General features: G+C 42.0%; 1 protein-coding gene across 1 annotated transcript; it reads right to left on the reverse strand.

Annotated features, from left to right (window-relative positions):
* Positions 1–672: 672 nt before the first annotated feature.
* NPY (neuropeptide Y) lies at positions 673–14,731 on the reverse strand. The gene is made up of 4 exons (XM_074945772.1): positions 14,573–14,731; positions 13,552–13,739; positions 5,611–5,691; positions 673–2,609 (listed from the first exon to the last, which is right to left on the reverse strand). The coding sequence occupies exons 2-4, from the start codon at positions 13,737–13,739 to the stop codon at positions 2,585–2,587; spliced, it is 294 nt and encodes a 97-aa protein (XP_074801873.1). The 5' UTR covers positions 14,573–14,731; the 3' UTR covers positions 673–2,584.
* Between the last annotated feature and the right edge of the window lie 823 nt (positions 14,732–15,554).

Raw genomic sequence — 15,554 nt, forward strand, 5'->3', positions numbered from 1 at the left:
TGAAGGAGACAGAGGTGAAGCAAGGGAAGTTATTGAGACTCAACAGGGTAGGGAGCCAACTAAGGCTACGAAGGGGGCCCCAGCAGTTTCTGTTTGTTCCCTGGCCTGATCCTGGATGCTGCGTCAGCCCCTCAAGCTGCCTCCACCCTCCCATCGTCATGCGCATGCATGAGTTTCTGCATAAATGCTCCCTATTTGTGCTGCTCCTGGTTCACCCCGTGTTTCTTATGAATCCAGAACTCCCAGTGAAAACAATACAATGTTGCCAACTCTCATGATTTTATTGTGAGTTTCTCATTTTCTTAAAGCCTCAAACTTCTGGAGTCATGAATCTCAGCTTCTTTTATAGAAAAAAATTAGGTCTACCCCTCACGGTTGTGGAAAAGTTTGAAAACATAAATCCTAAAGGCTCTAAAACCAGAAGGCGACTCAAAAGAACCCCAACTTTACTATTTAAGATCTCGTTATTTTTAAAATAGTTTCATGATTTGGGGGGCCTGACTTGTGATTTTGAATGTTCCAGTTTCCTCAATATTTGGAAGATGAGGTACACAAAGGCTCAGTTCTTCAGAAGGCAAGTTTCACTCAATACTATGAGAGCTTCATTTGCAACAGAGAGAACACAGGAAGATTTAGAAAGAAAATCCAAGAACTATATTAGTATATATAATATCATTCGGTACCATGTTGTTTGATTACTTTGCCTCTATAGTCAATGCCTCATTAAAACAATAAGGTAAATAAAAAACTTAACATCTTAGAGCTCTCACTAGCTTTTGTACACAGGTGTGTGCTCCATAAGATGAAGAAAATTCACAGAATTAGGTGGGACTGCAGAGAGTGAGTAACTTGTGTATATGCTTCTTCTTTAACCATTCCTTTCTCCATTCTGGCATATATATTGAAGATAATGATAGGTAACTCTAATTTAACAATCATGGGATCTACTAACATCCTCGATACCATCAAATCGTAGTCCCGCAAGGTCACTAATGTATTTATTATACACAATGCCAGAAATCAGTGGTAAATACAATATATATCTCATTAAATTCAATTTTTGTAAAGAATGCACCAGAATAGACCAAATATATAGTCTAAATCAATAAAGTGACAATGTAGGTGTTGAAAACAGTTTGCCTATTAAAATACCATCTGCGTGTTTTCTTTAAATGAATACGTTTTTAATGTTTCACTGAAGTAGGCGTGACATACAGTAACTGGCAAATGTCGAGGAACTACAAAATGTAACAACACATCCAGTGTGTATCTCTAACAAGCAGATTAAAAACCCACTTAAATTGTATAGATGTATTTGTGTTTTAGCTATATAACAATATTTGGAAAACAGATATGAAATGTTTATACATCAAACTTCCGAGCAGATTTTTTTCTGACTTACAATTCTGGCTGTGTTCTTTCACACAATCCCTATGCACTCATCACTGACATATAAATAAGGGGTAGCATGCTAAAATATCAGGGATCAAGAATCTGTACCACTCTATAGAAGAGGCCAAATATAATACAAACAGCTACTGACAATATTCCACACTGAATCTCTGACAATGACAGAACCATATATAGAATGGGGGTAGAAAATGCTGTTATAACATTAAGTAGTTTTGAATGCAAATATTAAGGTTATTTTCAACTCAACAAGCATCAGTAGCTCTCCCACCAGGGTAATATGGATTTTACACATGGAACATTTGGAGAATAAACACCAAAGAAAATACCACTGTACCTGATCTAGGTACTCTCTGCTCATGGAAAGGGTGACTAGGACAGAAATTAGGAAAATTCTTTGTGTTGGATTCAGTTATTCAAAACTTTGTGTTGCAAAGAAAATATCAAACGTTGACTAGGTAGCTTTTCATGTAATCAACTATTAACCCTCAAACACTTCCAAATTCCATATTCATAGTCCTAGGAATTATATTGTTTCCTGTCACTTTATATATTGCCAAAATGAAGAGATTCAATTTTTTTAATTTGAATTTTAATCAGTCTTGACGGTTTAGCAGAATTAAACCTCTTTGTATTTTGAAAATGCTATTAATTTTAATATATGGGTTAATGTAAGTAATAAACAATTGTTCTGTATAATGATTGTGAAAAAACACTTTCCAGATCACTTTATTTTCCTAAATTATGTAGGATATATTGGATGTTATGAAACATAAATAAATTTGTATAAATCAAAACAGAAAAATTGAATTAAAGGCCCAGCTAAGTGTTGTAATTATTTCACTTTTCACAATTATTATTTTAATATTTGTGAAATGATCACTGTACATGCTACTTTAGACTGCAGGGAAGTTATAATTCAGTTTTAATAGCTTAAAACAAATCTTTACTATGCCAATACTAGTGTTGTTGTCTTTCATTTTAATATGTTACATTATGGAATGCACAAATAAATTATTTAAATAAATGTATATACAAGTATGATGAAGGAAAAATGCTACAGAATTCAATATGATGGTTGCATGCACTGAGGAGTGATAAACTGTGATTGGTTTTATAGCAATAAGTATGGATTGAAAACTAGGAAAAGTTTGACGATGTGCTGAAATTTCCATCACCACATAGAAGGGTCTTCAAACCTGTAACACACATTAAACATGTTATGAAATTTTCTCTGAAAGATTAGTAATAGAACCAAATAGATTTTAAGATAATTGATGATCTTTTAACAGGCAGAAGTAATAAAAGTTCTCACTTTAATACCACTAATAGAGTATGGGATACATTTCCAATGTGACGTATGAAGACTGAATTGCTCCACTTCCACAAAAATGAATGGAAGTCAGGTGGTTAAATACCCACACATTATTATGTAATGGGACCCTAAATGTTGCTGCATCAGTGCTGTGTCTTTACAGTACTAAGACCCATTGCAGAATAATTTTATGCCAGTGGCTAACACTTAGTGCATTTCTGCTACAAAATTATAGCACGTAGAGATATAAACATGCCTATTAGTACATTTGTATCTCTGACTGAAAAATGTCTGTTGTACTGCTTAAAGAGAGGACTTATTGAATTTAGCAAAATTCTATAATGCTGTTCACCCAGAATTTAGTTTTTTCAAAAACTCAATCTGAAGGTAGTAGCAGTGATTGCTAAAAACTTAAGTGGCATTATTGCTTAATATTTTAAATAAGTGATGTTTAAAATATTTGCTAAAGCAAATGCCACGGGCTCAAAGTATTTCTTTATCCTGGTATTGTACTATGTGCACACAGAAAGAGACACAAAAAGAGGGAGAACATAACTGAGACAAAGGATGATACACATACAGTATAAGGATTTCCTAATGACCACATGGGATCCACAATATCAAAACCATGCATAAGAGAGCCATTTGTATTAAACTCAGTGCTTTCCTTAGTTTCGCAGCACATTTATTTTTAATCTGTTTTCCCTAAGAATCTAGTAAAGTTCCGCGAAGGGAGAAACTTTCTTTATATGTCCAAACGTACCATGTTAATTCAAGACATTTATGGAGTTTCTCTTTATTAGCTGGTAAGAGTGCACATCAGAGGAGACAGCCACTCTGAATACTATTCAAGTTTTTCTTCATACTTCATTAATTTTGGGTACAATGTCTAAGTTCACAGAAGTGACAGAGTCATGAAATGTGACCTTCTGGTGATGATACAGCCATGGGAAACTAATCTATTTTCTAGCTGCCCATGCGTGCACCTATTTCTTAAATATAAATACATACATAATTACTTTATTTTAAGTTATGAACTAATTTTAAACTGCTTTTATTTTTTAATAATATTGGACCTTGTTTTAATCTTACTGTTGATTACAATACCCTGTTGAGGGCATGAAATTAAAATCTCTTCCTCATATTTTTTTCCATTTCACACACACACTCGTTTATTCATTTTTTTTTGTTCATAAGCTTTAAGTTATAAATGATTATTATTATAAATAAAGCATTGTAGCATTTTTGGAGTGGGGAAGAATCATGTATAAAGAATTAGATGGAGGAATTACATAAATTGTAACACTACATGTGTGCTGCCCAAAGCGGACGACACTGATAGCATTCCTTGAAGAATTAGTGTTTTGCCTGGTCTTTATAAAGCATAGAGAACCTCCATAACATATTTCACTACAGTTTACTTCAACGTATACATCAAATCAGCGAGATAAATTGTATCACGGCAGGTGCACTTAAAGTCATAACCATAATGCTGTATTTTAACTTTGTAGTAAAATTTCCTATACTTGGGCCCAATCTTGTAAGTCTACTGCACAGACAACTTCCATAGGCATCAGTGAGAATTCTGGACACAAAGGGTTTGCAGGATTAGCCCCTTCAGTGCCAATGCTGCAATGATTTACATGTGTGCTTAATTTTAGGCACGAGAATACTCCCATTGGGCTCATGCATATTGACTTATGAAATACAACAACTGGCCTGGGCATTATGACATAGCTACTGTGAAAATAGTTTACTTCTGCAGTAGACATATAATCACCAGCCTTTTAAACATAACCGTCAAGGCTTAAACTCTGCTTACCCACTCTTAACTACAATTAAGATTAAAAATACTATTTTACATCTTCATTAAAAAAAATTGACTCAATCCAGATGAGGTGGCAAGTAGAATTTTGCAAGACTGTGTTAATCTTAGTCATTATTATAGTATTTTAATCAAGATATGCCATTAGCTTAAATGGATATATACTTACAGGCTGAAATTCACCCCTGTGCAGAGGTCCAACACCAGACCTATGCATCTTTGAGGTTCTGCTTTTTCCACTCAACATCAAGTTTAAGTGGAATTTCAGTGATGCATAGATCTTATACTGGCCCTCTGCGTTGATTGTCATACCTTAGCAATTAAAATTATACTGAGATAGTCAATAACACATTTAATAACATCAGCCACCGTCTTACAATGTTGTTTTATATAGTGTTGTAGTAAAATCAGACATCCAGATCATGGGCTTTCAGATATAGACATTCTTGTGTGTGCCAACCAAAATTTAACAACTTGTGACCTTTTCACTTTGTAAAATATTAGGCACAAAACTCATGCAAAATGTAATATTTTAAAGAAAGTCAATGTATATAATCTGTGTGTAGATTAATATAGGCACAGATTTTCCCACCTAAAGCTATTTTAAAAGAATCCAGGATTTCAGAGAGAAAAATAAAACTAAGAAAATTAACAGTTAATGGGGAAACATGCCTCATGTTTCAATATGTAGGTGGATCACCATCAGGGGTCAGGGTGGTATTCTGTGCAGCATTTCACAATAAGGTATGTGCATTATGAGGATTCTTCCCTTCCTTTAAACACCAGGTATCAGCTACTGCCAAAAGTAAGATACAGTACTCTACTTGAGCCAATGGTCTGATCTGGTATCATAGCCCTTATGTTCCTAGGATGTTTGTGTTGTTTTAATAATGGATAAATAATTTTATTTGTTTATATATATACATATATATAAACTGACACCCAAATACAGTGTTCTAGTTTTTGATGCTTACATATTTTCTGCCTATGAAAATAATTTACTGAAATAGTTAAATTTAAAATAGAAATAAAAGCTATCACAAAGCACTTTTGTACTTACCTAGATCTAGGAATATTCTCTGTGCTTTCTCTCAACAAAAGATCGGAGATCAGTGTCTCTGGGCTTGATCTCTTTCCATATCTATTAAATGGGGGGGAAAAAAATACCTATTTTTTCATACCTCCAACTTTAAAATTGAAACTAACTTTGGAATGTTCATATAAACCTTTATTGTAAAATTTTGTAGGGCAGAAGTAAAGGCAATTCTCCAGCAGGTGTTTAGTTGAACCCAGTTTGCTCATTTGAGAATGTGTCACTCTACTGTCACATTGGTTACAAATATGTTAATCATTAGAGCATATAAAGACCCCTCATATTGAAATATTTTCCATAATCACCTGTTATAATATACACGATAGAAACCGGACATTTCTAACATTTCTTTGTTTGGTGGGTATTAGCAGATATCCTACAGTTACACTTTTTGTGCGGGAGGATGTGCAAGTGAGGGAGGGAGGGAGAGAGAGAGAAGTGGAAATATAACAGCAGATCTGAGGTTTATGATCCTTTTCTACAAATGCAATTAAGGTTTTTTGTTCAATTCCAGCACAGATTTGGATAGTGCTGCATCTTCCATCAGAAATTCATTGAGTGAGAAATCCACAAAAATGACCTGCCCTATATAACGAATACAAAAAGACTCATACTGCATCAAGTTACCATACATACAGACCAAGATTTTCAAAACTGACTAGTAACATGAGATGAGATGCCTTAAAGGGGCCAGATTTTCAAAATGTGTTGAGTATAGACCTGAGGAAAATCCAGCACCTTTAAGTTGTCTCAAGTGGGGGACCCAAAACTTGAGCTACCCAAACTCACTCGTCACTTTTAAAACTCTTGCCATCATAGATCTTGTATTGCAAATCAGAGCTTTGTTAGTAACATGGTATGACAATTGTTGTCGGGTGTGATCTTTGTTCTTAGTAAACCTGACAACTGTGTTTCTATTCCTGCATTCAAAAAAAAATCCTGGAAAACAATAGAATCCATTAGGGGCATTTACTTGAAGAAATAATCCCAATTTCCATTTCTTCTAAAGGAATGCGCCCTTTTTCTCCTTTCTGAAAATGGTATCAATAATAAGCAGTCAGCTTAACAGGTAATCCATTATTGCCTGGGACCACTAGGTTAACAATAATAATGGTAACCACAAGAACACTTCCTTCACTATAAAGAAATAAAGATCATGGTTTATTACTTATATGGATATACAGTAGAACCTCAGAGTTTGGGAATGGAGGTTGTTCATAACACTGAAATGTTCGTAACTCTGAACAAAACGTTATGGTGGTTCTTTCAAAAGTTTACAACTGAACATTGACTTAATACAGCTTTGAAACTTTACTATGCAGAAGAAAAATTCTGCTTTCACTTTATTTTTTTAGTAGTTTATGTTTAACAGTACTGTACTATATTTGCCAGGGGTTTTTTTGGTTTTGGTTTGGTTTTTTTGGTCTCTGCTGCTGCTTTATTGCATACTTCCGGTTCCAAATGAGTTGTGTGGTTGACTGGTCAGTTCATAACTCTGGTGTTCATAACACTGAGGTTGTACTGTATCGGCAAAATGACGGTAAAATTACATTGGCAAAGAATTACTAAATGCATGGGGTGAAATCCTGCCCCCACTGAAGTCAATGGTCCTCAAGGTGTCCCTCCAGTGGATTCAGCTAGATTGCAGAAGAGCAAACTTCCAACAAAAAAGTCTTAGCTTTTCTTGATATGATTTGCATGATTTTCATATGTTTATCATGCTATATGACTGTGGAAACAAGGCTGACTTGTTATTATTCTATCTTAATGGCTGGATTTTTTCCATGGTCTTGGTCAATTTAGTATCCGTTTCAAGTTTTGGAAGCAAATTTCTGTTATATAAACTGACTGAAAATGAATATCTGAAAAGAACCAGCCGCACACAGTGAAATGCTATTATAGTAATTCAATCAAGCGTGATGCTGAATCATATGTCTTATGCTCCATCACCATAAAGGAACTTGTTTCTAGTTACCTACTCCAATTAACATGGATGTGATTGGGACTTCCCCGAAGGAGGAATCTAATTTCCCTGATTAAAATATTTGTTTTAAAGGCATTGATTAAACAAATTAAAAACTGGATTGAGTAGCCCATACCTTGGTAAAATTCCCATTGACTTCAATGAGAATTTTGTCTGAATAAGGACTAAGGAGGGTCCCTTGCAAGAGAGGAGACATGGCTCAGATACATGAAGAGGATTCTTATTTTGAGATACTCGACACACTCTGTCCCTGAAGCTCCCTGGCTCCCAGATTGAGGACAACACCTTGTGCTGCCATACAGGGTGTCTGTGTCCTGAATAGGATTAAGCCATCATGGAATGGAGTGCTGACTGAAGGATCAGCCCAGGTGGCAAAGGACTAAAAAGTTAAATGTTCAAGGCTTGGGTGTGCCCCTTAGTTTTGCAGTCTCTATCACTTAGGATAGCCCTTATGGTCACAATAGAACAATGACAAGAGAACTGAACTGAAAGCCAGGGCTGAACACAAAAGAGAATTAGTTGCCATTGGAGGAAATCCTTCATAAAGTCTTTACACCAGAGTAGATAGTACTGTCTCCATATCTATCTTGCACAATCCAGAGACTTTCCAATGACAGTATCCCAACCTACTGCTTGCTGTGTGGAAGATGTTTGAACAGTCACTTCTACCGAATAGTATTAACATTTTAAAGACCAAGGACCAACTTTGCAAAAGTGGCCAGTAGTGTTTGGTGCCCAATCTGAAGCCTGGTCTACTCCTAAAACTTAGGTCAACCTAGCACAGAGCTGTGAAAAAAGTCATGCCCTGTGCAACATAGTTAGGTCAATCTAACCTTCACTGTAGATGCAGCTAGGTCAATGGAAACATTCTTCTATCAACCTAACTACCGCCTCTTGAGACGGTGGATTTACTACAGTAACAGAAAAATCCCTTCCATTGCTGTTGTGTCCACAGTCGTGTTACAGCAGTGTAGCTGCAGTGCTGCAGCTGTCCTGCTGCAGCACTTGTAATGCAGACATACCCTTAGACATCAAGGCCTGTTTTTCAGAGGTGCTGATAATCCACAACTCCAGTTGAACTCAAGGGGAGCTGTGAGCACTCAGCACTTGTGACAATCAGGCCCTTGGTGTCTCATGTTGGGCACCCAAAGCCATTTTTGAAAATTTGGGCCTGGGAATTCAAATCCTTTAAGGTGTTCAGCACCTCCAGTAGGGGTTGAGGGTGCTCAGCAGCAGATTGTAGGAGGTGCTCAGAACCTTGCAAAGTCCTCAATATCAAAAGAATCTGCATGTAACAAAGGCTCTTTTTCACATTATATATCTGATATAGCTGTGAAATGGGAAAAATCTAGTGTTTTCTGAAATCCAAGTCATCAAAGATGGTTTAGACACATCCAGGGCCACCTGCAGAGCCCCTGGATTAGAGCCACTTTCTATAGGAATGCCCCCTTCTTGTGGTCTTATATTTAAAACAATATATTGCATGTTTGTTTACAACATAGAATGGCAATGCATGCAAAGGACAAGCTGGGGGAGGCGAGAGGTGACAATGACAAGCTGTGGGGGAAGTGAAGAAGAGATGGAAAGTTCAGTGATCTGAAGCTGCAGGCAACAAAGTGGCAGGGCAGTCCCAGTTGCATGAAGGAAGCCATTGTACAGGGATAGAAGATGGTTTGAGGAGGGATAGAGTTCTGACTCAAGCAGCAGGACAGGGATGAGGCCCAGAGGAAGTTCCCAAGGTCACCACTGGAGGGGGTGGGAGTACAGTGGAGAAGGGCCCTGTATGGGAATGGAGAACAGCCTCATGGGAGGTGAGGCAGAGGAAGTACAGTAAAACGTGCCTTGGTGACCACCTCTGACAAGAGATCACTTGTCATGCGTGACTACTTGCAGAGGCCAAGGAACGTTTTTCCCCTATAATTTAACTGCGAAGAGTGACCACCTGTCATCTGCGACCAGCAACCACAATTTCTTACTCCCATCCATAAAAACAAACTTGTAGGGGGAAACTGATCTTCCGTACTTCTGCACTGCTGCTGGCAACGGCACTGCCTTTAGAGCCGGGTGCCTCGCCAGGAGCCACCGCGCTCTCGTGTGCAAACCTTTGAAGAGAGGCCCCTTCTTACAAGCAACCACTTTTGCTAGCTCCCATGAATGGTCATTCTTGGCAGCAGGTTTAACTGTAGTTGCGGGTAACCGTAGCCCATGGGAAAGGGACAGTGAGAGGTCTTGGTTAAAGCAGCAGCAGTTGCCAGGAGGGATGGGGCAGAAAAATGCAATCAGTAGCTACAGAAGCATCAGACGACAAAGCAGGAAGTGGAAACCCAAAAGGAAAGGGCACTTACCTCTGCCTCTTCCCCCTCAAACATACCCTTTCACATATGTTTCACCAATTGTGCGGTGAGTTGGAGGCTCATGGCTGGGCCTACGGGGTTCAATATCCACAGGGTAAGGTAAGAGGCTCAGGCCTTGTCTACACTTGAAATGCTACAGCAGCACCACTGCTATAGCACTTCAGTGTAGACACTATCTACACTGACAGGATGGGTTCTCCCACTGGTGCAGGTAATCCACCTCCCTGAGAAGTGGTAGTTGGTCGACAGAAGAGTTTTTCCATTGACCTAGTGTTATCTATACCAGGGGTTAGGTCGGCTTAACTGCATGGCCCACGGATGTAGATTGAGCGACGTAGCTGGGTCATCCTAACTTTTTAGTACAGACAAAGCCTCAGGATCTTGCTCACACTCAGTGAGAAGTGATGAGCACGCCCAGAATTCTCTCTTCCTCCTGGCTGGAGCCTCTCTGGTTATATCTACACTTCACACTAAGCCCAGGCTCTAACTCAGGTTTGAACCCAAGCCCCCTTCCATCCACACACAAATCCGTCTGATTCAAGAACCTGGGTCCTCCCAGAACTCTAAGGGTCAGAGCCTGCAGCTTGCTGTCACTCAGGTCCAAGCCCTGTCATTTGCAGTGTGGACACAAATACGAACACATTAGCATGGCTGTGAGAGCTAGGTCCAGAAATTGTAAACCCAGGTTTACAATGCAGAGTGGACATTCAAGCATGGGCTTGAAAACGCTGAGTACACAAGCCCAGGTCCCACAGACACAGGCTTACTTTGTTTGCAGCTTACCTATGCCCTCTCATCACGAGTCTCCCTGCAATCACAGGTTCCATCAGGAGTGCTGGAACAATCTGTATAGTGGGGGTGCTGAAAGCCATTGAACCAAACTGTCAGCTCTATATATAATGGAAACCACTTCAAGCCAGGGGGTGTGGCAGCACCCTTAGTTCCAGCACTTATGGGTTCCATAGCCCTCCAGAACCAGTCCTGAAAACCATCATCCAGTACTAAGTAAAATGAAATAAAGTTCTCACTGGGGAACTTTGACTTTAGTTATGCTGTTCATCATGAGAAAAGGAAAACTGATCCTAGATCAGAATTGAAAGACGTTTATGCCACAACATTTTCTATTATTACTGAAATAGGAAATGTGCAAGAGTTAAATTAAAACCAATTGCAAGCCTGTTGCCGTGGGTTGTTTCAGTGCAGTTAATGCACTGAACAAGAGAAACAGTGCATCATGTTTTTCAATTAAGTCCTATTTGGGCCTCCATTCCTCTGATTACAGTGTGGTCCACCCTGGAAAGTGACATTGTGAAACTGGCGTTGTAGGATTCTATATTTGTTGTCTCTCAACTCTCTAATTGACTCTCCAACTCAAATTTACTCCATTTAAAAGTAAAATGATTGTTCCCCCTACTTGCACCTGGAATATAAAAATCAAACTTGATTCCTTTTTCCTTCATGCGTTATCATCAATAAAGACTTTGGTTCAACATTCTATTTATAATATGCACACCAGAATGGAATCTAGCTCACTCATCCCTGCTATACTGACTTTGCAGAACTAAGAGGGGTAAGGGGGGAGTAAAATTTTGTTTTTGTCACTAAAGGAAGCAGATATGAATATGATATATATGCAAGCAGTGGATCTGTTAAGTAAGGTGATGTCATTTTTACACAGTCACTTTTCAGACTAGAACCACACTTGAAATACTGTCTAATGCAGTGGTTCTCAACCAGGGGTACCATGTACCTCTGGGGGTATGCAGCTATCTTCCAGGGGGTACATCAACTCGTCTAGATATTTGCCTAGTTTTACAACAGGCTACATAAAAAACACTAGCAAAGTCAATACAAACTAAAATTTCATTCAAACTATGACTTATTTATACTGCTCTATATACTAGAAGTACAATATTTATATTCCAACTGATCTATTTTATAAATATATGGTAAAAATGAGAAAGTAGGCAATTTCAGTAATAGTGGGCTGTCACACTTTTGTATTTTTATGTTTGATTTTGTAAGCAAGTCGTTTTTAAATGAGGTGAAACTTGGGGGTACGCAAGACAAATCAGACTCCCGAAAAGGGTACAGTAGTCTGGAAAGGTTGAGAGCCACCAGTCTAATGAATAAATCAGCTGATATAAGAAATTGTATTTGGGAAATGGGATATGAGAGAAGAGGTAGGAAACCAATGTAGTGAATTCAAGTGTGTGAAGGAAGGGGAAGATGATATGGGCAGAGCCATGGGGAGGAGAGAAAATTTTGGCATCTGCATTTTATATGAATTAGAGGGAGGAAAGCAAAAGTACAGCAAAGAGGAGGTTCCAATAGCCTAGATGGGAAATTATCAGAGCATCGGCTTTTCTGGGTGACACTTAGTTCAGAGGAAGCTTTCTCTTCTATTAGCCAGCTGAACTAAATCGGACTGACGCCCCCAAACAAAGAGACTTGACATTGTAATTTTACCTTTCTTTTCAATCTGAGGTTTCACCACACACATCTGCAGTAACATGAGCAAGTCAGGGCCATTCCTAGATAATCATTCTAGGGAAGGGCAGACTTGCCTGCTGATACAATGCGCTCTTTAATTATTTGTTAAGTGACTGGTGTACTAAGCAGCTGTCAAAACAAAAGATTTCTGAATTACTACAATTCTTCAGCAACAATAAGAACTGTCACTTGCTCCAGATAAACACCATATGAAACACAGCGGCAGCAATGGAAGTATGAAATTGTTCTTCTTTTTTCCCTGTCTGTCTCAGACTCTCATGTTCCACATTTACGTTTTATTTCCTTCTTTCCCTGTTTGCTTCTGCTGGTGCTCTCTCCATGAAATAAACTTCTTTTGACTTTTGTGTTCCTAGCAACAAAAGCTCTTTGTGTTAAAACCTGACAAGACTGGATGAGACCAGCCTCTAGAGCCCATATTGGTACCACTCCACCAACCCTTTATTACATGTTGTTCGTGTTGGAGGTCACATTTACCTCCACCTTACACAAAACCCATGTGCTGTATCCAGTCAGGATCTGCCCCATCATGAAGAGGGGGCTGTGGTTGCTACAGAAATGGAATCCACCCTTAACAGACTTTTTTCTCTATTACTGTTTTTCTTGGGCACCTCATTTTGTGAATTCATAAGTGCTCAGAGCTCCGATTGGAGCATTTTATCTTCCTCGCAGTTGTGCCAGCCTCACCACTTCGGCACTCACATTGCTGTTTCCATACCCCTCACTGGACCATGCTCAGCCTCTGGTGCCTGATCTCAGCCTTGACCGGACCGTCCCTCACATCTGCCCACCTGGCTGGTGTAGAAGGACCTATGAGCTAGAGATCCTGGAGGAGTTAAACCCCCCCCCTCGGGGCAGTGCTCACTAGTGGCTACTGTGCGGAGGGAAAGAGCCCCTCCTACAGAGCAGAGCCTGGGCGAGATCAGAACTTATTTCCCCAGTTTGTTTTCTGAGAAAGGGGGTGGGGATGAGCCTGGTGAATACACAGGCTTCCCACCCACCCAGGACAGCTGGTCTGTGCTCGCCCTCCCTGCCCGCGCTAGGGTGCCCGGTACCTACCTCTGCCTCGTGATGAGGTTGATGTAGTGCCTCAGTGCCGAGTAGTATCTGGCCATGTCCTCCGCAGGCGCGTCCTCGCCGGGGTTGTCCGGTTTGGATGGATACGCCTCCGCCAGCGTCCCCAGGCAGATCAGCAAGGACAGGGCGAAAGTCAGCACGGACGGCCACAACCGCATGGTCCCCTGCATCTGCGCGACACGCGGGCGGCGGAGGCGGGAGAAAGGAGCGTGAACGGGCGGGCGTCTGGCTGCCGCTGAGCCCAGAGAGCAGCAGCCCCTTGTCCCGGGTCAGTTCCACCCGCACACGACTTGCAGCGTCTTCCCCCCCACCCCCGTTTCTGGCGGGCATCGGCCACGCGGGCGGCTCGCGCTGGATAAAGTCACCGCGCCCCACTCGCCGCGCGCGCTGAGCTTGTGCAAGGAAGTTGCGCTTGTTGTCACCTTTGGGGGGGGGGGGGTAAAATCTGGCTAGAGCAGCAGCCCCGGGGTAGAGCTGCGCAGGCGAGACAGGGCACGCTGCGGGGAACACAGCGGATTTTCTAGGAGGATGCTAGGAAGAGACCCGCAGCCTCCAATGAAACGTGAGTGGGGAGAGAGACCCACGCACCGGAAAACTTGATTTCCTTTAAAAAAACAAAAAAGCATGGGGGGGTGGTTGTTTATTACCCCCTGGGCTCCACGGGCTGCTGAGCTGTTCCCAGCCCAGGCAGGAGGCGGCACCCAAGCCGGGGCTCTCCCACAAAAGGGGCAGAGGCTTCGCACCTTCTCCGAAAAGCGGAAGAAACGGATGTTTCTGAACGCGAGCCCGGGCGCGCGAGGAGCTGCCGGAGACCGCCGCCGCTGGGCCGGGGCTCACGCGGGGAGCAGAGCCGCTCCCGGCAGCCACGGGGCAGGCGAGTTTTTGAGCCGGGGTCCCCGGCCCGCTTTGCACGCGGGAGGGAGGCACGCGGCGGGCCGGCAGCGCCCGGGCGAGCGGGTCAGAGCCGCGTCCCCCGGCCCTCGGGGAACCCCGCGGTACTCACGGCCGGCTCTGTCGATGGGGCTTTTCCCGCGCTCAGGTCGGCGTCGCGCTCTTGCCAGTGGCTCGACTCTCCGGTCTGTGGCTCGGCGCCTCGCCGAGGTTTTTTATGGCCTTCCCAGCAGGCAGGAGGGGCCTCGGGCGGTCACGCTTGACGCTTCGGTGACTCCAATCCCCTCGCCGCCTGCGCCCTGCCCCGGGATTGGCACCAGAGGCTGCGGCTGCCTCTTGACACTGACATCCCCGGGGGAGGGGAGAGCGGGGTGGCTGCTGACGCCTCCGATGGCTGGGTCCCAAGGCAGCCCTTCCCCCCTCCACACACCCATCTGCACCGCCGGGCACCTCCCCCGCCCAGCAGCCGGGTGAAGCTGGGGCTACCTGGCTCCGGATGGACCCTCCCCGTTTTCCTCTCCAGACTCCTACCCTGCGCTGTCAAAACTGCAGCTGCTCCTGCTGCACCAGAACAAAAAAATCTCTGGGCCCCTGGCACAAACGGGTCTCAGAGACTCCGGTGCAAAACCGCTCTCTTGCTAGATCGACTCACTCCCAGATTCCAAAGCCTAAATGAGGTGTCGCTGCTCCGACCGCACCAATAAACACAGCACATGCTGGAGCAATAGTAGTTCAGATGCCCTGGATCTTACACCTGAATCCTGCCTGAGACAGCCCTTTTTTTGCACAAATCGTCTAATTCTACAGGATAACTAGAGAGCAGGTGTAGATATGCCTCTTACACCCAAAACCCAATACAAAACCACCTAATCCCCGGTGCATCCTGGCACAACAGCACCACAGAAAACTTGCACTGCCAGATATAGTCAATTTTTCACCCTAATCCCAGAATGTCACTCCTTAAATATAGAACAAGATTAATTGCTCCTATTACACCAAAAGGCACCAGACTCTGATGTACAACTGCATCATAAAATCCAGATTTCTCATCTGGATCCTGCCAAAATTATAGCGAAAGACCCAGAAATGGTACC

This window comes from Natator depressus, chromosome 2 (genome assembly GCF_965152275.1).
Source record: "Natator depressus isolate rNatDep1 chromosome 2, rNatDep2.hap1, whole genome shotgun sequence".
In the NCBI taxonomy this organism is placed as follows: Eukaryota; Metazoa; Chordata; order Testudines; family Cheloniidae; genus Natator; species Natator depressus.

Excerpts from the sequence above, each read along its gene's own strand:
- NPY (XM_074945772.1), bottom strand. The coding sequence starts at position 13,739 with ATGCAGGGGACCATGCGGTTGTGGCCGTCCGTGCTGACTTTCGCCCTG. Across the intron at positions 5,692-13,551 it reads AACCTCATCACGAGGCAGAG|ATATGGAAAGAGATCAAGCC; the intron begins GTAGGTACCGGG and ends CCCATTTAATAG. Across the intron at positions 2,610-5,610 it reads GAGAATATTCCTAGATCTAG|GTTTGAAGACCCTTCTATGT; the intron begins GTAAGTACAAAA and ends TGTGTGTTACAG.